This window comes from Branchiostoma floridae, chromosome 3, assembly GCF_000003815.2.
Source record: "Branchiostoma floridae strain S238N-H82 chromosome 3, Bfl_VNyyK, whole genome shotgun sequence".
NCBI classification, from domain to species: domain Eukaryota; kingdom Metazoa; phylum Chordata; class Leptocardii; order Amphioxiformes; family Branchiostomatidae; genus Branchiostoma; species Branchiostoma floridae.
In genome coordinates this window covers 24,206,972-24,231,159 of record NC_049981.1, presented here as the reverse complement: position 1 = coordinate 24,231,159, position 24,188 = coordinate 24,206,972, and the positions used below count along the sequence as shown (strand labels likewise).

The following is a 24,188-nucleotide window of genomic DNA, read 5'->3' as shown; positions in this document are numbered from 1 at the left end:
CACTAAATGAAACTTGCAAATTGAAAATTCTTTTGTTAAATTGTACAAATAACAAATTGTGGACTCAGGCCAATGATATAGGTACCTCTTGCCAGGGCAGTGGGTCGAGCCAGCAGCATTTCTTGTGGCCTTTTGAATTTCTGTTACCTTTGAGCAACCTTCACAGCTACAAAGAAGCACACCTGGTTCAACTGAGCATGTTCAACTAATTACAATGCCTCCGTTTTAAATAAAGTATATGCAGCTAGCCTGGTATCTAGCCATATTATAGCTCCCCAATCTCTGATCCGTCCTCTCAGAAGAGACTCGGGAGCTACATACGCCTGGCTACCTGGTATATATGTAGGTACTTACGTCAGTAATTCATCAATGCTAAAACTACTGTACATGCAGTTTTTCTAAAACATACTAGATGTCGCCCTTGTAAAGTTGATTTGAGACAAAAGGTCAACCACCTGACTAATCAGCATGTTTTGGGTCAGGGGTCAAACTTCTGACCAATCAGCGCGAGCCAGGTCAGATCTTTCCGGGTAACTTGAAATCTTCAAACCAGGAAGTGGAGCGAATCTCTACAAACATCGTCTTATTTCAACACGATAGGACGCGATACGGGCGTTTGGAACATTCCTTAGCGATGTTAAAGCTTTTGGTTCTCGTTTTGTTGGTTACTGTGCCAATAGTATCGTGTAAAAAGAGGAAGAAGACGTTTGATAGCGGAGAAAAGAAGCCTCTTGATGTAGACGTGAAAGGCTTGCAAGACGGTCTCGACTCGTTGGTGCAGGGGTTGGAGTCGCTGGAAACCATGTTCGGAGTGGTGGAAGAGGCGGGCGATCTGGAGTGTGGGTATGTCTGTAAGAACGGTAGGTCGATTTTGTGCTGTGTACTTCTTCGGCTTCCTTTAAAAGCCAACATTATTGATGATGAATCATATTTTAAATAGTCGCCGCAATATACCTGTGTTGAGCATATAATTAAAGTTGTCTGTAGTGACAACCACGTCTCTAGGGACTGTTAATGGCCACTAAATACAGAGTTTTTAATTTTCTAGTCACTTAAACAAAAAAGATGCTGCAACAAACCAGCTAGGGGCAATCAAAAGTAGCCATGGCCACAGGTTCTTAAGTTAAGCCTACATATAGGAGGTACTATTAAAGTGCCCACACTGGTTTGATTGTTATCACAGTAATGCAGCTATTCATATTTACAAAAGGTAGCAAAAACATGCATTTTACTAGTATAATTCGTGAATTCATATGTGGCTCGTTCTCATTTAAATATCGAAATCCTGTCGCCTGACTTTACGACTTGATATGGAGCAAGTTATATAAATCATGATGTATGATCAAATTATTTCACTTTTATTTCATACAGGAAAGAAGCCCAGAAAAAATCCCCATCACAAGCCTCGGTCTAATGGCTGTGGTTCCTTTGGACTCCTGGTAGGAATATTAAAACGATATGAATTGCTTATCAAAACTTATCATAGCAGCTTTTGTTTCTAAGCTTTAATGTCTCAATTCCTCATTGACTAGTTAATAATCATACACATTCTTAATGTGACATCCGTCATTACTTTTGCTTGAACACTTGGAATTGACATCGCACATCAATGTGTAGAAGTCTGTGTACACCCACTCTAGTTGTAAGGTTATCTGTTCTTGTTGTTCCGTAGCCGAGGATGTCATGTTTTGTACCTTGCTTGCTGTCCAGATTTCTATGTACAACCCACAACTAGCAGGCATTATTTTTCCAGAATATTGATAGTCAACATGTAGACAACTTGTGAAGATACCAAAGATTGTGTTCAGATATAGCAGTAACTATAGCTTGGGTACTTGAAATTTTTTTTCATATTCCACAGTTCTAAAATTACTGAAAACTTGATGTTTCTGTAAAACAAGATTAAAAAGCCTCAAATTATTTGTTATGTGCAATAATTATAGATAGACACCAGAGATGTTCCCGAGATGACGCGATGCTGTGACAAACACGACATTTGTTACGACACCTGCGGGAACAAACGTCAGGACTGTGATGACAAGTTTAAAACCTGCCTGGACAATATGTGTGAAGAGCTCAGTAGAACTCTGTCAGCAGACCAAAATGAAGGTGAGCAGAGAAATATATTTTTCAAACGATGCAATATTGTCATCATGAATAGCATTATGTTTAGTGGAGTTTCATGACGATGACTTGCAAAAGATGAATGATTATTACTTGTAATGAGACAGTATAGTCTGATTGTTCTTAAGTTCAGCTGACCTCTTTTCCTAATCGTGAGCAATCCTCATCTCCTCGTGACCATGCAAACTTTATGTTTGAAAGACTATGAATTAGAATGACTTCTTTGGCTCTGAACTTATCAATGATCAGTATTTCTGATAGCCCAGGTGCAGGGAGGAAGGGAGTTTGGCTTGAAATTTGCGATTGATGGAAGTTTGGTACTTATATCACATTTGCATACATACAAACCTTAAAGCAAAAAGTCAGACTGTACAATAGCCTCTATAAGTGATGAGTTCCTAGGTGACAATCAGGACGTGTGCCCGGACCAAGGAACTTAACATGTACAATCAGGAACTTAACCTTTACAAGTTTAATTAAAGTGTACTTGCATAGATGTTCCTGTATCTTATAATTCTGTTTCCAGGGTGCCAAATGACCTCCCAGCTCATGTATGCAGGCACCATGGGCCTCGGTTGCAAGTCCTACAAGGAGGCCCAGAAGAGGGCCTGCATATGTGACGAGGACAACGACTGGCTAGACAAGAAACCAATTAAGAGCAGCAAAGCATTTGGTGACCTTTGACACTAAGACTACTGTTGGGTCATTTGTGTTAGATAATTCTCCAATTACAGAGGTATTAGAAAAGTTTGTGTCTAAATTTTATCTTTCCTGATTTTCTGATAAATTTTTAATGAACAGAAATATCCAACAAAGCTGGATTAGATAGGATTTTAGCAAGTAAAGTATTAGAACAGGCAGTTTTTATGTGCTACTCACAGTGCTAGCCTCAGGCAATACAGTAGAAATGTTCTAGCGTTTAGGTATTGTGTAGTTCTTGTGGTACATGTTTATGTTGTTTACCCAGAAATGACAGTCTTGCTTTGTTCACCAAAGAGTTTTAGCCAACCTTCAAGTTGCCAGTCAATTACAAATGAAATAGTTCAGCTTATATCAGTATTGGTGACTATAATACATCAGTATATGTTTCTGTGTGTGTGTGTGTGTGTGTTAATGTGTGTGTGTGTGTGTGTGTGTGTGTGTGTGTGATTGTGTGTTGGAGTGTGTGTGTTTGTGAGTCTGTGTTGATCAACAAACTTACTCAATGGCTGAATAGTTTATATTTGTTGTGATGATTTGTGGTGAAGGTTGTGACAGAGACTGGAAATGATTATATTTTAGCCAGTCTCCTCAACTCTGCAGCAGTGTCTCTGGCTCTTCAATCTTTCTATACTCTGACATTTAAAAAAAGTTAATATCTAGATTAGCCTGAAATGTAAATGTTTCAATTGGACCCTAGTCTTGCTGCAATGATTTTACCATTCCCGTTATGTCTTAATAGGAATGGTTTATAAAATTTGTATATTTTTTGGGTTGTCAGTGTAGGGGTCACCTAATACATTTTGTATTTTTTTTGTATTTGATGGCAAGTTTGATATGCTGACCTAGTAAAGGAAAAGTGTGGAAATAATTTTTTCTGTATGTACCAGATCTGACTTGGCAAGTTATAAGGATAGTCCAAGGGGACTATCATTAAAGTAAAATGGTTTATCTGCCTATCATTTTTTTTAACTGCATTAATTCTACAACTGCACATTACAAGCAAGAACAAAACCACTTGTTTGAAAAAAGAGTTTTCTAAGAGACAATCAGTCTGTCTTGGAATTTTACATATCTGTGCCTTTTATTGTCACCATTGTTAGACAATGTTTTTAAAACAATGTTAATAAAAGTATGTTCAATCAAATACAGATGTTCCTACATGCCCAGTGCCTGTTAAAATCATTTTCTAAGTTGCACTAAGATTTGATGCATAGCATCAAATGTATTCAGAAGTGCTAGATTAGATATGAGAAAATTGAACTGACCACCTAAACAACTCTATGTACTCTGCGCAACTGCAGTGTATGATGTCATTTCTTCATTCTATTACATGTATAATGAAAACATATTTAGTCAGTTATCCATTGTAGTCTTTTCATACCTAATTTTAATGTGCAGAGTTGTAAAATACTTTATTGTTTAACAGTCATGATTTATCATTATGTAGTTAATAATTTATTACATTCACATTAGTTTTTTAGTTGTCAAACATTTTTCAAGCTTGTTTTCTTAACAACAAACCTTTAGAACAGAGTATGAATTGAAATGGCGCCAAATATATTTCTTGATGTTACATGAAATCATGAGATAATGATTCACAGCGGTTATCTAGCACCCTTTCTCCTATTCTTCACTTCAGCTATACATGCATTTCTAAGGATAAAAGCCACCACATCTAATAACACACCATAAATATATGTCTGCACAGTATTTGTAATCTCCAAGCAGATGTTTGGAGACAAAGCTGTTGCTTGGAGATCACGTTATCTTGTCTCACACCAGGGCGTACCAGCGAGCATCCCCAGTGCCGATCATGGCAGACAGGCTGTGACGTGTGCCCGGACCAAGGAACACCTTCCCCAGCGTGTCCCTCTCACCGCTCTTCTTCTGACAAACCGACACCTTCAGTCCCACCTGGTGGTTGGAGAAAGAACCTGTTAGCTTGAATGACAGTCCAATCATTAAGTATTATACATATCATTTGTGACTTATGTGGCTTATCAGCATTCTTATTCCTGCAGATTGCTTTGATGTTCTTATGCAGAGTGCTTGGACCCAGAAAGCTTTTTCCAGCTGGTGGTCTGCATGGCCTTATTAGTGGTCTGTCCACTAATAGGCCATGCAGCTGGCTTTGAGTACAGCACGGCTTTTTCTATAAACCCAGTTTTTTATGAAGACTCTTTAAAATCAGTACACATCTTAAAGGTAAAACATGTAGAGCATCCTTCCTTTAAGTAAAGTTTATGGCTAAGTAGTGCAATACTTCCTTGGTACCTTTTTTACATACTGGGTTCTTTTTACATGCCTGAGTCTTCCTGTACAAGGAACTGTCTTCTCTACATCTCCATCCAAAATGATAACTGTGAAACCCATGCCCAAGCCAGGCTTGAGCTTCTGCTCTCTTGATCTGTGTCTTAACTTGATATTTTGAGATTTCTTTTTTATGAAGACAAAAGCATGTTAAGTTTGTTCTGCTGCAGCACTAAGATCTACTGTCAGGAGGTCCAAAATTGACCATGAGTTTCGCATTCTTACGAAATATAATTTCAATCCATCCAGCTATTATTATCAAGGACTAACGTCCGTGATTATTATGTAATGCTCACTAAAAATAGCAAGAAATAAATACCCCAATTCCCCATTGAGGTAAAAATGAATATAACAGTACTTACAGCATCTATCCCATACTTGGCGACATCGAAGTTGAAGATTTGCTTGTAGACGGGGCTGGTTGACCCAGACTTGACCACGGATCGTTTGGTCTTGATCACTTCGTTCTCCACAAATAGTGCAACTCGAACATAAAGTTGAACTATTATAAAAGTGGGGAAATATGGCCATTAGTTCAGTCAGGTTGATTTTGACCCATATGTGCTGCACTATATGTACCAGTATTGCAAAAAGGACATTTGATGAAGTTGTGGAGTTGTTGACATTTGTATTGGTACTCTTGGGTCGACAACAATATGTATAGGCATGTATAATATTTACTTGTATGAGAAAATTGTAACGGTTTGGAGGAATCACTTATCATATGAGCAAGTAGCAAAACAGCTTTAAAAAATCTATGCAGTTGGATCATTTAAAAGAAATACCTCCCTTGAGCCGTAGCGATCCAGCAAAGGTGTGCCTATTCTTATTGAGTCTAAATGGCCACACAAATTCGTGTCTCCGACCTTGTGCCACTTTTCTGTCTAATTTATTATTCTCAAGATGCCGTTTTTAGTTTACACTGAAACCAAACAACCTGCAATGAGCATATTATGTTGCTGTTATCAACTTACAACTTATATTGTAAGGATTGACTATTTCAGACAACTACTAGTATCATAGACAATAATAACAATGCACTAAGAATAATTGTTCGTGTCCACATTTGAAGACAGAAAAGCTGTGGATACAAACAAATAAACAAGTCTCACGAGCCATAACGATGACTTTCTACAAGCAAAGACTTTTATTAATAATTTGGAGTTGTTTTCGTGTCTAATTTTGTCAAGTCTAGAATAAACTTTGATATGAGAACTTACTGTCCTTCCTGGACAGGATGGCGTCAATTCCCGGAACGGCGACGTTCTTGGCTTCCAGGACAGTGACGGACAGAACGTCGGTCTTCTCCAGGAAACTGAAGCTCAGCTGAATGTCACCCTTATTCTCCAGGGCGTCAGTCTGTAAAACAACATAAGTATACTCAAGTCAGTCATAATCATATATGAATAAAGCAAGCTAAGATGAAAACAGATGGAAAAGGAGAAAAAAGAACAGTGTGTTAAATCTTATTTTTGATACGATAACCTCGTTATCGTATACGATAAGATACGAGTTTTGATACCCTCAAGACATTGAAGAAATGAAATAATTGAAGCATCAGTTTGTGTAATACTAAAGGTGTTTAAAACAGAGGTTATGTCAATAGCCAAGAGTCTTAATCTTTTCCCTTTTCGGACTGTTCTTTCTCTGTACAAAAGTGAAAACTTTTGATTTTACTGTCCTAATACAAGGACGGTGCACGTGCTGAGCTTGATCCTTCAATTTTGTCTTTGGCCGGTTCGTCAGCTTTAACCGTAAACATTTCAAGCAAAAATTTCTCCCCGATCCCCTCCTTGATTCGTTTTCTTTCTTTCTGTTGTCTAATGTGGTTAGATCATGCTATATTTTCAAGCTATATCTTTCTGAATTTTCCAAACTTTTTTTCCTCTTCTTTAGATAAAAGTCTCTCCACCTTCCCCCAAGGCGACCAATAAGGGACAAGCTGTCAAATTGCAGTTTTGGTGTTGTTTTCTTGCTATTTTGTAATTTATTTCGTCTACCTCTATCATGAGGTATTTCATTCAAATGACTCAGCAACAATGTTGAATAGTCTTTACATAGACATCATTGCATATATCATAAAACAAAATCCTTGAAGATCGATCAATCAATCCATGATACACATTGTCGGATAATTACACCTGTGGAATTCGCTACTGAGTTGTCTAAGCTGAGACTGTTTGAGCTCAAACATACTATTCATTTCAAAATATGTGAAAATTTATACACTGGCTCATTTTTCTTCAGCGCATTATGTAATTTTTTACAGTCTGATGTATTTAATATATGATAAAACAATCTTACTGGAAGGTGTTTTGCCGACAGGTCCTCTGATACTCCTCCATCGCTATCGTCGGCGAATGAAGAAATATCCCTTCCCTCGAAAGGATACAGCACTGTCCCCATGAGTTTGTTTTTCGAGAACTTTCCTCCCATGTTCATAATGTCAAAACGCAGAGTCCTAGACTGCAGCTCGGCCTCCTTGATGGGGAAGATGAAGATTTCGTTGAACTCCGGGTCGGTCGCGTGCTTCTGCACTTTGGTGAGGTAGCGGGTTTTCATGTCGGGCAGTAGAACCACTGACACGTACGGGTTCTTGCATCTTGTCGGGAGGCCGGTGGCTTTCTGTATTGTCACCACCAGCTCCTCTTTCACTTTTCTGTACACCAGCTTGAAGCCCAAGTTTCCTGAGAACGCCATGGAGTCTTGAGTCGTCTCGGAGACGGCATCTCCCCCCTCGCTGCCGGAGTCCAGGTCGTCCATGCCGAGGAGGTATTTCTCGAGTTCCACGGGACCTTGTTTAGTGGGGATGACAGCTGGTGGGCTGGCGTAGTTTTTCGTCGGGGGTTGGACGTGCACAGGGTCCGAGACAATGATCGGCGGCTTCTCTGGTGGAGGCCGCTGCTGTAAGGATGTTGAAGACAGCTGTACAGACAACAAGAACGCAGATAATTAGTCCACTACACAGTTCGAATAATTTACGAATTATACATTAAGTTAAGGTTTCCGTGTAGAGACCAGAAGGTTCTATTATGCTGCGAGGTCTCAAAATGAGAACATGCACGCTCGTTGTTGTGTTAAATTCGCAACTCTCTCGAAGCCTTAAAAACTATACAAACTTCCTAAGACACCCTTAAGATGAACTTTTTTCACTTACTGATCACAAGGACCGGTTCAAAAAGTCAAATGTTTTTCTCGTAATGGCCAAAGTTTCACGATTGCACGACAGGTGTAATAACGGCTGCGCCCTCTTCTACAAAAATGGACACCAGTGGAACACAGACAGCTAGCGCAGCCGGTTTTGTTAGTCACGATGGAATGCGCACAGGACAGCGGGCTTAGAGCGTATTGTCTAACACCGGAGCTGTCATGCACTGATGCACACACACTTCGTCTTCTTCAAGATAGATCTTCTACAATCGTATTTTGATAATCAAACATTTAATGTCCTGCAATGGTTATCATGATTCAGGCTCTTAGCGTACAGATTTCTGTAATAATTACAGTACAATGTTCAAAGATAGAATCAGCTTTCTGCTATTAACAAAAACAAGAGCTCTATCAAACAACGCTTAACAAGTTGTTGTTGTTGTTGTTTTTGCAAGGAAATGAGAACATGATAATGTTAAGAAACATCCCTTCTACACTATATCTTATTTGATTCTGTGGCTTCACGACACAGTGTCATGATGGGTGATTACCCAAAATGCTCTGCGAGGTGTTGTGTTTTGTGACAGTCAACAGAGCTCGAAATGGGGCATGCCCTGTTACGTAACTGTTGCAGAGATTTTCTGTTCCAATAAACATACTTTATTCGTCTTAACCATTCAAACGTGTTTTTAACTATCTTATCTCGAGATACCTCTTCTATGATAATATTATAAGGAGTTTCAAGATTCAGCAATATTTATCATTTTAGATCCTCATTTGCACATACTTTCATATCTGTTTACCTTCTTTGCAAACATAAATCAAATCAACATCTGACAGTTTGCATATTTCTAACAGAACTTCACATATTAGTACTTAGTCTCGTATATTACGACAAGAAAATCCTATTCATTACTTCTTTCGGTATCGAATCGTTAAAAAGTGCACTGCCAGAAAAATGTACAAGATGTCGTAAAACATGGAAACTGGTTAAGATCCTAACATTCACCCTTACCTTTCGCGGAGTCGCTGACTCCCATTCTTGGTACTCCTCAAAATGTTTGTCTTCCTCGTCATCTTTCAGAAGTTTCTTCTTAAAGGTGACCGCCCTCTTCTTGCGGCAGTGGGTTACACAGCACCACACAGCTAAGCCGAGCAGCACCTGTCCCACGATGGCACACACCACCACGATCAGGACTATCGCCCACGTCTCCATGGTACAGTTAGGACGACTCTCCGACCATTCTCAATACATCTAGTCTGTAACAAACACGGCAGAAGTATATTAAATCTCTGTTGCAGTGCAAAGCATTGAAAGGCACCATGACTCCGCTATCAAATTTATCCTTAGTTTTGTGCATACCCACCTCGATAACAAATGTCAGAGCTTTGCATCCACTTACCTTCGAGTTGTGTTGACCACGACCACACAATCAAAACCACCCACAACACATGCAAGCCTAGAAGGTAATGAATTAGCTAGGTAGATAGGTCGACAAGTAAATGCGTTCCCTCCCCAAAAGCCGACATCCAAGACAATTCAATCAAGTTGTCTTCATTCTATTTGTCCAAACATGATCATCAAAATAAGTGGGGGAGATAAAAGTAATGATTATTTGCTCTTACTTTGTCATGACCAATAATAGGGGGTATATTGTTGGTAATTAAGAGCCACTCCCATTTTTGTGTGTTTTGTTTGTCTATCAATGTAAACATCACAAATGAGTGTATATGTGGTACTCATGTTTTGTTTCACAAAAATGAATTTATGCCTACCTTCTCGGCCGTTATAGTTACCAACAAGAAAGAACCCAATATCACTCAAGACTATAAATTTTTGTGGTAACACCAGCAACTTTTATCGACTGGCATAAAACATGACAAATACGAGAACGTTTATAAACCAAAATGGAAATCATTGCGCGAATTTCTCTATAATTGTAAACCTCACAAATGTGTTGATATGTGATACTCATTTTTCCTTGGCAGGTTTGAATAGAACTCTTAGTCAGAAGTGGTTAGAACAAACATTAGCTTAAGCTTGTGATGGTATTTTGGAGGCCAATAATCAAGAAACTGTCTGTGTCCATCCAGTGTACGAAGAGAGGAAATCAGTATGTTACGTGTGTCTTAAAAGTGCCTCAGTCTCCGTCTTATCCTTTCCTCTTTCTTCTACTTTGATCTATATTCTACTTCATCGAACATTGTAGGTACTAATTTGCTGTATACTATATATAACGGAGTAATAAAAGTAATACCACTACACACCTCCAAAATACACCATGCACTATTTACACACCATATATGATGCAGACAGTTTCAGTTGTAGAGTCCCTACAACCTGCGCCGGAATGTGGGAGTGTGGCCACCAAAACAACCCGACATAACATGTCTTTCATTCTAGCCCACAAAGCTCATGGTTTATTTAACTGCTGCTGTTAATAGATTTTGATGTTTCATATATAACATTGTTTTATGCCGATTTTATCTTAACTTATTGAAGTGTTATGACAAGTGTTGTAAAAATCATTTTTATAATTCTAAAAATGTTTTACCATTGTTTGTAGTTCGTAAGTTTTGAATCGTTGTTAAATAACAAAGCACTCTTAAAATGTTTAACTCCTGCTAACGTGATACAAAACAGATATGATTTACGCAGGCACGTGTTGTTATCATTTCATTGCTTTTGTTTAACGAAATTGACAATTGTCTTAATTTGGACACGCCTTGGTTGTGACAGATTAACTTTAAGAAAACAATAATCTTAGCCTTACCTCGTTTTCTGCCACATGGTATTAATTCTTCCCCTAAAAAAATGGCAGAATAGTCATAAGTTTACATAACTGCTGCTAGTATGATCATAATTTTGGTGGAATTCTAGGCATATGTTTCATCTGAGCTTGTCTTTAAAATGGCGGCTGATTGACCCCGACCCGGCACGCACCCTAGGTGAGCCTGTCCGACTGCTTCTCACATGCCGGCGGTGTGAACAGATATAAATAATTGCACGGGAAAGGTCCACAAAAAAAAGGGCGCGAAAACTTGCAAACAATGTAGGATGACGTCTTTTGGATGGGGCTTCCCTTGTGATTACTACATGTACTTACTCAATCGGTACACGCAGAGCACAATGCTGAACTATTGAATCATGTACAGAAAATGCGAGATTTAGTTTAAAACCTCGCATATAAATCCAACAAATGTTTAATTAAAAGTAGGTAATTGTCCTTAAGTTTAATTTGTACCTTAAAGACCAACCCTAGCATATTCTGAACTTGACATTAATGTGGGACATGGAATGAATAAAAAGTTGACGTCCTCTTACAATCATGTTGATAGATTAATGAAGTCCTTAAACTCTGTTTCTGAGGACTGCATTTGCGCTGAATCTTCACAAAAATGATGTGCGTATATTTTTGACTCCGTATCAGCTCCAGATCCGTATTGACATTTATCCATACGCAGTCGTGCGCACAATACCGACCCCACATACGCATTTCAATCGTTTTTGGTACGCATGCAAACGCAGGGTGCAACTGGTAGTTTTGAACATGTACAAAACCATCGTACGTACACAGTTACGCATCGTAAACTTTATAGAATGGGCAGTTTATTGGTCCCACGTCAATCGAGGGTGGTATGAATACGTTATATGTTTGTGCTTTATACGCGGTAGTACGCCAATATCACGGCATGAGATCTGAGCAGCGTGTACATAACGTGCTCAGAATACGTAGCTATTTGCGACAAGACACACGTACACATATTGTTGCACACTGCATGTGCACTTCGTGCGGAATGGATGCGCTTATGCCGTACTTCATACCCCAGATTCACTTGACGTATAATTCAATTCAGTAAAAAAATTCAAAATGTTGGGCGTAAGGCTGCATGTTGACAACATATCGTACGGATCTCATACGGACTTGTAAATATACGCGACCCCCCCCCCCCCCTCCCCACCTAACCGTATTGGATGAAAACAGGGTATTCTGAAACCATTAACACATATATAATTGGTATAATTGATACATTTAATTATAGCTTGTATAGCGGAAAACACGTTAATTGCAGGGAAGACCACCCTTCAGTAACCCAATCAAGGCAACTACATGTAGCACTTTGTTGGGCTTATCTTACTATATCGTGCGGTAAACGCGACTTCCTGTGGACTTCTACGAGTATACAAACAAGAGATCCTGTCTTAGATTCATCTATGAAGGAGTTATAGATTCTTGGAAGCATATATTGCACCAGCTGTCGTGTCGATTTTAACAGGAACTCGTTTTGCCCTAAAGCGCCTCCTAAATGTTTTTAAAAGTACTGAAAACGAGTTCTTCGAGGTTTTAAAAAAGTTAGTCATTTAGTTAAATCAACTAGCGCTAGCATAAAACTGTCAGTCAATTGGTTTCAAAATGCTAACATACCTCAATGCAGCGTTTACCGATACCACCACCTGCTGTAGTGAGTATTTCATTCCATGTACCACATAGCATCTGTTGGAATGTGGAAATTCCGGTAGAAATTTGTGACACAATTGAATGGGATTTAGAGTTGATAGAGATGGTGCCTTGGGCAGATGATTTGATAGGGCCTTGATGATTTCCGACCATTGTTTTAATGCACAGAATTTTCTGTGTTTGAGTTTGTATTTTATACTGTGTATTTTCTGTGCGTATGTATGACTATGTGTGTATACATGTGAGTTTGAAATGTTTTTGCTAATGTGTAAAGTTGTGTTTTTATCTGTGTTTTATGCTTGTTCGTGCTTGCGCGTGCATGTGTGCATGTAAGGGTTTTCATCAGTTTGTTTGTATGCGTTTATTTCAGAGCGAGGATAGGGCTGTAAAGCCAAATGCAAACCCATATGACAAGCTGAATCAGTGGTGGACGACATAGATGACGAAAGCGGTCCTCGTCGATTGACGTACAAACGGCCACGCATTGTCTTTGCATGAGGATGCCTGTCTGTGTGCATGTTTGCATGTATGTGTACTTTGAGTTGTTTGTGTGTGCGATTTGTGTGTGTATTTGTATGTGTGTGTGTGTGTTAACTGTATGTATGTGTATGTGTGTGTGTATGTGTGTGTGTATGTGTGTGTGTGTGTTTGTGTGTGTGTGTTTGTGTGTGTGTGTTCCTTTAAATTAGATGAAAACTATCTAGTACTACCCCCAAATCATTATAAGCGCAGTCAAAGGGGCGCTGTAATGGTTTGCAGCATGTAGACTTTACATATTTTTTGTCTGTAAAGGTGGGACACTCTAGGAAAGAATTACTTATATAACTCTGATCTGTACAAAGAGATGGCTGTGCCTGGGTGCTGTGATGACTGTGGGTGACTGTGTTTAGATGATATGCGGAGATGACTTACAGTGCCGTTACAGGTGGCATCCATCGCCCTTTCAGGGTTACAAATACATGTACGTACCTGTATAATGTGTAAAGGCGCCATCCCATTTGACTTAGGTGGAAAGTATACATATTTTTGTTCTCCCAAAGGGCATAAACCCCTCACGAAGTTTGCATCGAAAAGAAATGAAGCAACCAAACAAGAAAGTAAACAAAAACATCACAATATGTCATGATCGTTTTTACTGCAACCGAAGCTTTACTTCTATAACATAGCACGGTTTGAGAAGCAAACCACAATGACAATTTCACTTGAAATCAGTTACACCATAGATTTTTACATCTGGCTCATCAAACAATATTGTACTTTTTAAACCTTTACAAATAGCAGCGAGTTTGATGTAAGAATCAGTTTTGCAACAACCCAACTGTCTAGACCACATTTGTACACAGCAGCATAAATACTATAAATAAATTAATAATAGTTTAAGAAATATAACTATGGAACATGATTTCCTATCGCATCTATATCCCAACAATAGTAAACAAAGACCTTATACATCTCAATACCCTGGCCAGCAGTTCTCTTATGTAAGTTTCTATGTGCATTTGTAATGTTCATCCGATGTAATCTAAAAATCAAATTATGAGAAGTAAATAGAGTATACTCTTCAAAACTATAGAAGCATTGTGTTTAAATTTTTAATGTAACACAGCTAGTAGAAACAGGAAGACAATAACAAATGTTGGACAGACTTTAGCGTTTATTCCAGGCGATACCACGTAGGTTCGGGGGAGTCAGGGGAATGCAGGTGTTCTGTTAACGCTCCACATGGGTACCCTATAACCAGCCTTCCAAGGGTGTCTTGCAGGAATAGCTCCTTCTTCTTAACCATGACCTTCAGTCCAACCTGAAGGGAACATGTTTGTAATGAGTAGTGGACATAATGTCGCAAATACACAGGTATATGGTTATCAATCTTTCAGAAACGTCAAAAAATACAATAAATGGGTAGGATTTTATCCAACAGTTACACACCTCAGCAAGGTCACACTTGGAGACGTCAAACGTAAAGGTTTCCTTAAACTTGGGATTTGTGGTGCCGACTTTCTGAGACGTCTTCACCGACTTCACCTTTCTGCTTCCTTCAGTCATCCTGATCTTCACAAAAAGGGCCGCTGGTGGAAAAAAATGTTTTTGCCATTACAGATTAATAGAAAAAAACTTAGTTACATGCATTTGTTCATTTTACGTTGAGTGAGTGAAATGACTTATGCAAATATTTATTAAATATAGATGTGTGCCTTCTGTGTCCAACTGCCATCATTTGCAAGCCAAATCGATCATCCAACCTGTTGATCTAATGCCAAAGTAGAAATTTGTCTACTCAAACGCTGTACCTTTGCTTGAAGCCTGGTGTTTCTTCTTCCTTCCCGGCATGAAGACCGGATCGGACAGGTCTCTCTCCGGGTCCACGTTGTTGACCTCCTCCACCACCACCGTCAGGACCCGGGAGTTCGGCTTGTGCGTCAGGCTCAACAACATCTCACCCCGGTCTGCCTCCAGAACATCCACCTCGGAGGCTTTCACCTGCCGGAAAAATCATCACATTCGGTGGAAAACCGTCGTTTGATCGCCATCTACGACCTTCGTGAGATAGTCGGACATAGTCTACAACACTCAGCTTAACTTTATGGGACAAGACTGCCTTATATCCATGCCAGCGAGTGTTCTGTCACAATTTGATTGAAAACTAAAACTAAGACTTACGATCAATGTGATCTATTTTTTGGTGAAATATAATTGTTGCTATTAGGTTTTGCGATTTTACCTCAACCATATTGTCTTGTGATATAAACCAGACCCTTCAAACCACCTATTATAAGAGACAGGGTGCCATTAGCGCACTACAACTTCTCATTAATCTCCAAGCAGATCCACGGTGGCGTAATGTAGTAGCAAACCTATCGTAGCCCGGTGCCCGTTTGACTCCCTTCGGCCGGCTATACTCCTTGGCCAGCTTTGATACTATCTTATGGCACCGTAGGATCTACTTGGAGATTAACTTCTCGTGTCAATTCTGCATAACGTGACGTCAAAGTGCATTTCTCATTCAATGGCAATGACTCAAATATTGGGTCCAGGTTTCCAATTATTTTGTCAATCAGTTCGTCAATCTTTTTCAGAAAGGATACCAAGCCATGGCCTAAAATGAAGTGATCACGAATACCTTGATACGAGGATCCATCTTGACTATGTTCATCCAGAACTCCTGTTGAACGCTCCAATCGTTCCCTGCTAGAGGAAACGTCACGTGACCAATCTCCTGTCTGCGTTTCCGCTTCCCGCCAGCGTCCATCACGTGGAACTTCAAGGTCAGCGTACGGATATCCTCTCCGTCAATGTCAAATGTAAACATCTCGTCAAAATCAGGATGAAGATCATCCAGGATGATCTTGGATTGCTTCCGTCTTCCTATATCCGGTAAGAGTTTGACGATGACGTAAGGATCGCGGAGTTCTTTACTTGTCCTTGGGGTAAGGCGTTCGGCTTTGATGAGGTAAACCTCCAGCTGTTTTTCTTCTACCTTGTGTTGGACGGCGAAGTCGAGCTGCCCGAGATCGAAGTACTTCGCTTCGAGGCTGGCTTGTCGGGACACTTTTCGGAACAACGAAGGAGCGCTCATGCTTCGCGAGTTGGTCCTTTTTGGAGGGTTCCGTCGAATGTTCGGATCGCTCGTCATGGATTCGTTATCAGTCGTGTTGTAGCCGCCTGACAAAAGGGCTTCACTTTGTACGATGTGGTCTTCAAAGTCAGGGTTTGTCCCGTCAACAACCACCATTTCTTCCCGCAGTTTCTTTTCCTTCCTTCTCTTGCACATTTTGTAGATATAGTAAGTTGTGATGGCCACAATGTTCACCAGGAGTGCCAGTAGAATAAGAGAGACGATTACAGTCGGTAGGGCACTTTCAGTGTCTTCCTTCTTGCCAACTATTATGGCAGTTGCGTTAGTTGCAAGCTCATAATTTGTTTCATAGACTTTATTCGAGCTTTCATGACGAAAAGAGACTTCATCTTTGTCTACCATCATGGAAGACACTGTCTCTATTTTACTTCTTGGGCCACTTTTGTCCATATGAAAGTCAAATTTCACTTTACGATGAAAAATGTTTTAATAATTACGTTGTATTTACATGATGGGACATTTGAACCAAAGTTTAATGTATGTTGTCTTCATGTCTTTTCAACCGTGAATACCAAATTGAATCATGAGCTTATTGTAGTGCTGACAGAGTTGCAATTCCACACCACCGCACACTGTATGGTGTCACCTACGAAACAAAGACGACAGAAAGTTAACAGAATATACGAAGTGCTTAAAGTACCCAGGTTTAAACATGATAATGAAGATGACTGAATGACCATTTGTATAATATACGATTATGGCCGTCCTTCGGATAGGACGTTAAATGGCGGTCCTTTGTTTGAGGAATAAGAGTTTAGATGTGAATTGATCATATAAATATTGTCGGGATATGCAGCTTCAATACAAACCTGCTGTGCTAGGCCATGTGGCGTTTTACTGGTTTGCAATATAAAGAAACGTTTGGCCTTCTTTAAGTTCTATCATACCATATGCTGCATCTTTATCATCAAAGTAAACACATATGTTCCACTTAAGGATTATCTCTCATTGGCTTTTTGGTCGAAGTTGATAAATAAACAATACTTGGAATAAAAACAGTCAGTACAGCTGCTGGAGCTATCAAGATAATGATCAGACAGTATCGACATATTGAGCACAATGCATTCCATGTCATAAAATGTGCTAAGCCTCTTAGTTTATACAATTTAGCTCCTACCCGTTACCATTTTATGCAATTTGGCTGCATACAATTTATAAAACTGATACGTCGCAAAGATTCATTACCTGTATCGAGAATAAATCAAAAGCGGTTGAAGTAATGAAGAGTTTAATTTTGATACAGATTGAAATCCATTTATCAAAGAAATAAAAAGATGAAATAACGGATAAAAATAAACCATAATACTAATATCAAATGCTAATGCCGATGGCTAAATATAAAAGACATGTAAAATCAAAAACTACCATCTTCTGTCGGCGTCTTTTTAACATATCATGAATGAATTAGATCAAAATCACCATTGTTTATCAGTTATAACAGTTATAATCAATATAGCAGTTACCCAGGCAACTAGGTAAGTTTCAAGCATCCACAGTCTTTTTGTAGTCATGTTCATTCTGTATGTAGTGAAATAAACGCATTTAGATGTACAATTAAGCCTATATAATACACTATTTGGTGGGTACGTATTTTAAAGTTCAACTCACACAGATGTATAACTCTAGAAACTCGCCTGTATGCCCTACACAAAGGAAATTTAATCTATTTGTGATGTACGATTCTTGTAAGGCTTCTGTTAGACATATTGTTTGTTACCTTTCTAACAGTTTTGAAAGGAATTCTGATATTTGATATCAATAGTTGGCAATCGATACCACATGCAAAAGTGTGTAAGATATAGAACGTACTCACCTTTAGTTTGAAGCTAGAAACTTTTCCAAAATGGCGGAAGCATGGACACATTTATAAGCCCATCCCCTCGAGCTCCCCTTCCCCGAGAAGAAATGTATCAATACAAACTAACATGTTGTCTGTCGCCTATTGTTCTGGGTGGGTTCTGCACAGTCTCCTTCCTACTGGGTCAGGGGGCGTTTCAGGCGGGCGGTTGGACAGGTTGTTGTCATGGGTCATGGGTCATTGGGTAGGGTGGCATATCACGTGGTATTTTGGAAGGCGATATCTCTTGAAATTCATATATTGAAATCTATCAAGAAATGTAAGCCTAATGGTGTAAAAACCTGATTTTGTTATGATGGGGGGGGGGGGGGCTGTCTGAAAAGACACGAATACCACATAACTGTCGTCTATGAAGTTTGCGTGACAATTCCTAAATAAGAATCTCAACAAAAATGTCGCATTGTATCGCCGTTGATACGCTATTACTAGAAGCCATTAATCTATAGTCACTATTCGGGGTACTTTTGCATTACACTTGTATGGGATAATAATTGTTTTTATATTTCAGCCATACCATAGGTATGGTGAAATATATTGTATTCGTAATGTTTCTTTCTCCTGTCAAATCTTCAGAACACGGTATCTCCGTTGTTCCTCAACCGAATGACTTGAAATTTGGCACAAGGGTAGAGTGGGCCAATACCCTCGGGCATTTTTTTCATTTTTTCCATATCTGTCTCTTAAATGATTTTATTAAGGTTTTTTGGTCATCTTAAGACCAAAACTGTATATTTGGGCCCCCTGTACCCTGGTATTATAACCGAATGAGCTGAAATTTGGCACAGATGTGCCTTGATAAGTCCCCCATATAGATTCAATATCAGTTTTGGTGTACAGTACAACAAAATGCTTATTTTTGCGATTTTTTGACCAATTTTTGACCAAAAAAGGACACTTTTGGCCCCTGTACCCTGGTATTACAACCAAATGAGCTGAAATTTGACAGAGATGTGCCTTGATAATGCCCCCATATAAATTTAAGAACACTTTTGGTGTACAGTACAACAAAATGCTTATTTTTGCGTTTTTTTGACCAATTTTTGACCAAAAAAGGACACTTTTGGCTCCTGTACCTTGGTATTGCAACCGAATGAGCTGAAATTTGACACAGATGTGCCTTGATAATCCCTTCATATAAATTCAATAACACTTTTGGTGTACAGTGCAACAAAATGCTTATTTTTGCGATTTTTGGCCAATTTTTGACCAAAAAAGGACACTTTTGGCTCCTGTACCCTGGTATTACAATTAAATGACCTGAAATTTGGTATAGATAGGCATTAGATACTTGGTAACAAGATTCAAGTAAAATTTTTGACATAAACAACTTTAAAATGATTAATTTTGGCACTTTTCTGAGGGGAAATTTGTTTTCTTTTGGCCTCCTGACGTGACCTTCCGTGACCCCGCACAGAGCCACACCTGTGCGCGTCAGCCGGAGAGTTAATTGAATCAAAGACCTAGCCAATCAGCGAAGAGGAGGCCAAAGGCTAATTAATATTCATAAGCGGGGCCTCATGATCCCGTATATAGCAGTGTTCCCGCCAGGGGGAGCAAAGCCCGCCTAAGGCTCTCGCATTTTAGACTATTCAGAAGGCTTTATATTGTATCAGTTCTTAGGGGCATATCTATGATAATCGCAGCAGTCACTTAACTTCTCTTCAGGAGTTTAGCGTAACACTGTTTCAGGTCAAACCGTCAAAGGCAACTAAAAACAAACTTTAACGTTACTGAGTTCAACAGTACTTATAACTTGTTATCCGAAGTTGAAACGCTAGCGATGGTATTTTCACTGCGCTGTAACGGTATATTTTGCACAGCTGTACCCTGGTATGAGTAACATTTGGTATAGATAGGCATAATATAGTTGGTAAAATGATCCAAGTAAAATTTTTGGCATAAAGTACTGTAAAAGGCTTAATTACAGCACTTTTTTTTAGGGGAAATTGGTTTTCTTTCGTTCTCCATGCCGTGACCTTTCGGACGTTCACCCCACAGAGCCGACATCTGCACCTGCGTCTAGCCGGCAGGAAGAGTTAATTCAATTAATGGTTCAGCCAATCAGCGAAGAGGAAAGCGAAGGCTAATTAATATTCATAAGCGGGACCACACAATACGTTAACTTGAAGACTCAGGCCGTACAGACTTCTCGCCAGGATTTTTTCAAAGCGTCGGACAGGGGTCCGGGGGCCGCCGAATGTCCCTGGCGGGGTCCAGGGGCAGGGCCACTGTGGGGGGGACCCAGGTGGGCGAAGCCCCCCGGAAGCTCTTGCTTTTTAGGCTATTGAGAAGGCTTCTTTTATCAGTTTTTTTAGGGCCATATCTACGATAATCGTAGCAGTCACTTACTTCTCTTCAGCAGTTTGACTTTAAAATATTTCGGGTCAAAGCTTCAAAGACAACTAAAACCTCATAAACAACAAACTTTACTTAGCTCAACAGTATACAAAAATATTGTACGGGTTGCCATCCTTAGTTGAAGCGCTTATTTATAGCGCTAGTATCTTCGCTGCGCCGTTAGCCGCCGTGCGACTTTTGTTGACGGTCTGATATCCCTACGTCGCCGCCTCGCTGATATTCCCACGGACATGTTTAAAAAAAAATACCCAGCAAAAAACGCTGTTCTGCGTCAAATTCTATTCTATAAAACTCAGTGTTACAGTCTAAATATTTTGTAGAAGCACCGCTGTAGGAAAGAAGGTCCAAGCAATGTAAAACATCACGTAGCATGAAGTTCGCTGTCAACTGGCACACAGCACATGACTGTTTGAAACTCTAAGTCTAATCAACAGCCGTGTTTGATTGATAGCCGGCGGTCCTATGATGAAGTCGGCGAAAGGTGCGTTAGTTAGAAAATCTGCGTTTAGTTTTGATACGTAATTATAAGTTAGACAGTGGCGAGAATGATTATTTTCTCATCAATATTTCTCTTCAGAATTATTTGAACTTAATTGTACATCTAAACAATTGGCTTACCTGTGCAATGTTTATATGATTAATGATCAGTGTACTGAAATCATGTGTAACGTATGGCTCCTAGTCAATAGATCAGCATTTTCTCTATAGTGACCACCTGTCTATAGTGGCCACATTTCCTAGTGCTGTTGTTGTTTGGCATAAACTTTGAACATTTAAATTGTAAGTAACTTTAAACTGCCAGAGTTTCAGCCCAATAAAACACTCTCAGCGCCAGGGTATGAACAGACTGACCAGACAGACGAAAATAAATCCTCGAACAAGGTTCAATCGTATCTTCCGGGTCTGGCAGGAAGTTGTTAAACTAAAATAAGAATAGGCTCGATGGTTGATTGCATACAAAGTAAAACAGTTTAACAGTTTTACAGCTTGAAGAAAACAAACGCTCCTACAGTACCTGCACCTGCTTGATAATTATTAAATCGTATGCCCTACTTGAAAAAAAAAGTTCATTGCAATAATAAATGTACCCACATCACAAGGAGCTTATACTTTTTAAACTTACACCTAGTTATCGTACTGAAAATTGTTAATGACATTACATGAAGTCATTCAACAATTTTCAGTCATGATGAAAATTTTCTGAATGGAAGGTGTGATTATTGTCATTTTCTGAAAAATAGAAGCAAGCTCTGTTTTTACCTGGAGTCAATTCACAATACCAGTCCACTTTGGGGGATAATGTACTGTTAAGAGGATGTTCCATTTTTGCGCAGGGGTGATTTGGAACAGTCCAATGTTGCGTGGGAAGGGGTATGGCTGAAATATGCTGTATTTGCTCTTAAGCAAATGTCGGCCTTTCTAGTTTCCTACGTCACTATAACATCTGTGTCAATAAAGCTTTTCATCAAAAGGAAATCAACAAGAAACAATCACATAATTAATCCACCGATTTTATTGCTAGTTGTGATGCAACAATCCAATGTGTGCTTCATACTTCAATCTAAGTATTGCACTTTTTACCATTTTTACTCGGGTTCGTATCATGTGCTTAACCCTGCACGTGTGATCTATGTAGCTTTTCCTACGATATACTAGTACCCGTTTTCAGACTCAACATCAAACGCACTATGAATAGACATCCTATGCATGCTCTCATACTTCAATACAATTATGACAGCTAACTGTTTAATGCAACAAATTGACTTTGTGTTTTGTCTGCTTTCTAATATGTTGACATATAACACGTCATATATCATTTACGACACTTTTTTTCTGCAAAAAGGATCGTCTTTTTTCACTCAATGCCAATATAATCATGACTGCTATTGCAACTGCACTTTCCTCAAGAAATTTCACATTGTCTTTTGTTGCATGACGATATCTTCTCGTCTGTACTAGTCCAACGGGTACCACTGTGGCGTACCAGAAGAGATCTCCAGGATTTCCGAGATGTTCCGTCCCACGTGTGACCCCAGAGTGACCTTTCCTAACATCTCAGTGTGTAGGTCCAGCCGCTGGCAGACAGAGATGATCAAGCCAACCTGCAACAGAAGAATACAGAATACATTGGTCAAATGCTGCAACGTGTATCTTTAATACAATACTCTTGGAGCTGTCTGAAAGTTGTCACCAAATGTAAAGCTTAAGACCATACATTTACTTGTCGTTGAAAATGTTTATTTGTACATCTATTCACTATCAGTTTGTTTCTAGCCAATCTATACTTCCGTTGTGTTTTAAAACATTTACATTGCAAGTGACTTTGAGGTATATATATTACTCGTTATCACTCCCATGTGGTATTCATCAATAATAACAGCTGCAGGCTTTAGATTTGCTAGTTGGTATATTGCCGTACTCAAACTGGTGCACAAACCATGCAAAGCATACAGATATTGCTAAAAGCACAGCAAAACATACAAGTGTATAAAGAGATTAGTGTTAGAATTCGTTGAACGCTATGTCAAATCGCTCCGCCGCAACCTTCGGTGAGGTACCTGCTTCAGTTATGAACATCAATAACACGAAGCTCACCTGGTTGACTCCCCAGAGCGACACGTCAAATGCGAAGTTCTCCTTGAAGACGGGGTCGAAGCTGCCTCGCTGGGTGGCGGTCCGGTGTGATCCTAGTATGTGGTTCCCTCTCACCAGAGATATCCGTCCGCTTAGGAGCACTATACCATAGTGACAAGGAAAGAAATTGCCCTCTAGCTGTCCTAGCCTGATTTTATATACATTTACATATACAAACCGACATAATCTAATTACATAGTCTAAAGAACGGCATCGTTTCAGAAGATGTTCAAAAAGCGTTATAACTTTAACTTATAGTCAAAAGATTTTAAAACTCTTTGCTTATAATGTACTATTTTAAACCAGGGTGGGGTGGAAAAAAGTCGGTGCAAAGTTCATATTTCAACGGCACAACATTAGGGCCTGATTGGTACTCGAACTCAGACCAGCTGTCAACAACCCTGCATTGGCGCAAAGAGTTGAATATGCATTTCGGGTCAGTTATGGCTTTTTATCTCATGTAAATCGGCTCTTGATTTGTAAGTGAAATATGCTGTGCTGATTTGCACGTACCGTCTGTCTGTGACACAGCTGCGCAGCTGGGCGGCAGGTGCAGGAACAGGGCGGGGTTGGCGTTCCGCGCCTGCACCAGCTCCACGGTCAGCACCTGGCGGATGGAGTCGTACTGCAGACAGACAAGGACTTCGCTCTTCTCTTCCTCACACGCTTTCTGCACAGAAAGATAAAGATTATTTGAATAAGAAATTTAAGGACAATACATATAAAGTACAGATTATTGCTGGTTGCATCAGCAGTGGATATATGACAAGTTTGATTTGAATGATAAATGATTATTAAAGGCCTTTAACGCTTATCATTTTACCACACAGAGCTAAAGTACATGTCATCACATAACATGTTGAATGTAGATTGAACTTGAAGTATAGATATGTCTTACGATGGAAGGTTTGTCTCACCTTACATATCTTCTCATGAAATGACGATTAAGCAGGCG

The 24,188-nt window shown here is 39.5% G+C and overlaps 4 protein-coding genes across 6 annotated transcripts in view; 1 reads left to right on the top strand and 3 right to left on the bottom strand.

The window, feature by feature from the left end:
• Positions 1-501: 501 nt before the first annotated feature.
• LOC118412599 (group XIIA secretory phospholipase A2-like) lies at positions 502-3,970 on the top strand. The gene is made up of 4 exons (XM_035815563.1): positions 502-860; positions 1,372-1,439; positions 1,944-2,109; positions 2,651-3,970. Exons 1-4 carry the CDS (start codon positions 635-637, stop codon positions 2,806-2,808), a joined length of 618 nt encoding a protein of 205 aa, XP_035671456.1. The 5' UTR covers positions 502-634; the 3' UTR covers positions 2,809-3,970.
• LOC118412588 (synaptotagmin-15-like) lies at positions 3,886-12,781 on the bottom strand. 3 transcript variants are annotated; one of them, XM_035815540.1, is made up of 6 exons: positions 9,690-9,808; positions 9,302-9,546; positions 7,441-8,061; positions 6,357-6,495; positions 5,499-5,638; positions 3,886-4,740 (listed from the first exon to the last, which is right to left on the bottom strand). In XM_035815540.1, the coding sequence occupies exons 2-6, from the start codon at positions 9,500-9,502 to the stop codon at positions 4,600-4,602; spliced, it is 1,242 nt and encodes a 413-aa protein (XP_035671433.1). In that variant the 5' UTR covers positions 9,503-9,546; positions 9,690-9,808; the 3' UTR covers positions 3,886-4,599. The 3 variants fall into 3 exon arrangements, with proteins under 3 accessions (XP_035671433.1, XP_035671432.1, XP_035671431.1); XM_035815539.1 differs by lacking the exon at positions 9,690-9,808 and adding an exon at positions 12,714-12,781 and having other exon boundaries at positions 4,514-4,740; XM_035815538.1 differs by lacking the exon at positions 9,690-9,808 and adding an exon at positions 11,061-11,236 and having other exon boundaries at positions 4,514-4,740.
• A 1,080-nt stretch (positions 12,782-13,861) lies between these two features.
• Positions 13,862-18,355, bottom strand: LOC118412583 (synaptotagmin-5-like). The gene is made up of 5 exons (XM_035815532.1): positions 18,197-18,355; positions 15,868-16,969; positions 15,038-15,227; positions 14,676-14,815; positions 13,862-14,547 (listed from the first exon to the last, which is right to left on the bottom strand). Exons 2-5 carry the CDS (start codon positions 16,771-16,773, stop codon positions 14,401-14,403), a joined length of 1,383 nt encoding a protein of 460 aa, XP_035671425.1. The 5' UTR covers positions 16,774-16,969; positions 18,197-18,355; the 3' UTR covers positions 13,862-14,400.
• A 3,734-nt stretch (positions 18,356-22,089) lies between these two features.
• LOC118412584 (synaptotagmin-2-like) overlaps positions 22,090-24,188 on the bottom strand; it is a 4,424-nt gene continuing 2,325 nt past the window's right edge. Inside the window, exons 3-5 of the mRNA XM_035815533.1 lie at positions 23,747-23,903; positions 23,195-23,334; positions 22,090-22,701 (exon numbers count right to left, since the gene is read on the bottom strand). Coding sequence (XP_035671426.1) covers positions 22,555-22,701; positions 23,195-23,334; positions 23,747-23,903 — 444 coding nt within the window. The 3' untranslated portion in view covers positions 22,090-22,554. The remainder of the gene's footprint in view (positions 22,702-23,194; positions 23,335-23,746; positions 23,904-24,188) is intronic.

Bases quoted from the DNA above. Each gene is read 5' to 3' on its own strand.
- LOC118412599 (XM_035815563.1), top strand. From the start codon at position 635: ATGTTAAAGCTTTTGGTTCTCGTTTTGTTGGTTACTGTGCCAATAGTA. The intron at 1,440-1,943 runs GTAGGAATATTA...CAATAATTATAG, and splicing joins GTGGTTCCTTTGGACTCCTG to ATAGACACCAGAGATGTTCC. The intron at 2,110-2,650 runs GTGAGCAGAGAA...TTCTGTTTCCAG, and splicing joins GTCAGCAGACCAAAATGAAG to GGTGCCAAATGACCTCCCAG.
- LOC118412588 (XM_035815539.1), bottom strand. From the start codon at position 9,502: ATGGAGACGTGGGCGATAGTCCTGATCGTGGTGGTGTGTGCCATCGTG. The intron at 6,496-7,440 runs GTAAGATTGTTT...GTTGTTTTACAG, and splicing joins TGTCGGCAAAACACCTTCCA to ACTGACGCCCTGGAGAATAA. The intron at 5,639-6,356 runs GTAAGTTCTCAT...CTTTTATAATAG, and splicing joins CATCCTGTCCAGGAAGGACA to TTCAACTTTATGTTCGAGTT.
- LOC118412583 (XM_035815532.1), bottom strand. From the start codon at position 16,773: ATGGACAAAAGTGGCCCAAGAAGTAAAATAGAGACAGTGTCTTCCATG. The intron at 15,228-15,867 runs GTATTCGTGATC...TTTTTCCGGCAG, and splicing joins AGATGGATCCTCGTATCAAG to GTGAAAGCCTCCGAGGTGGA. The intron at 14,816-15,037 runs GTACAGCGTTTG...TTTTTCCACCAG, and splicing joins ACACCAGGCTTCAAGCAAAG to CGGCCCTTTTTGTGAAGATC.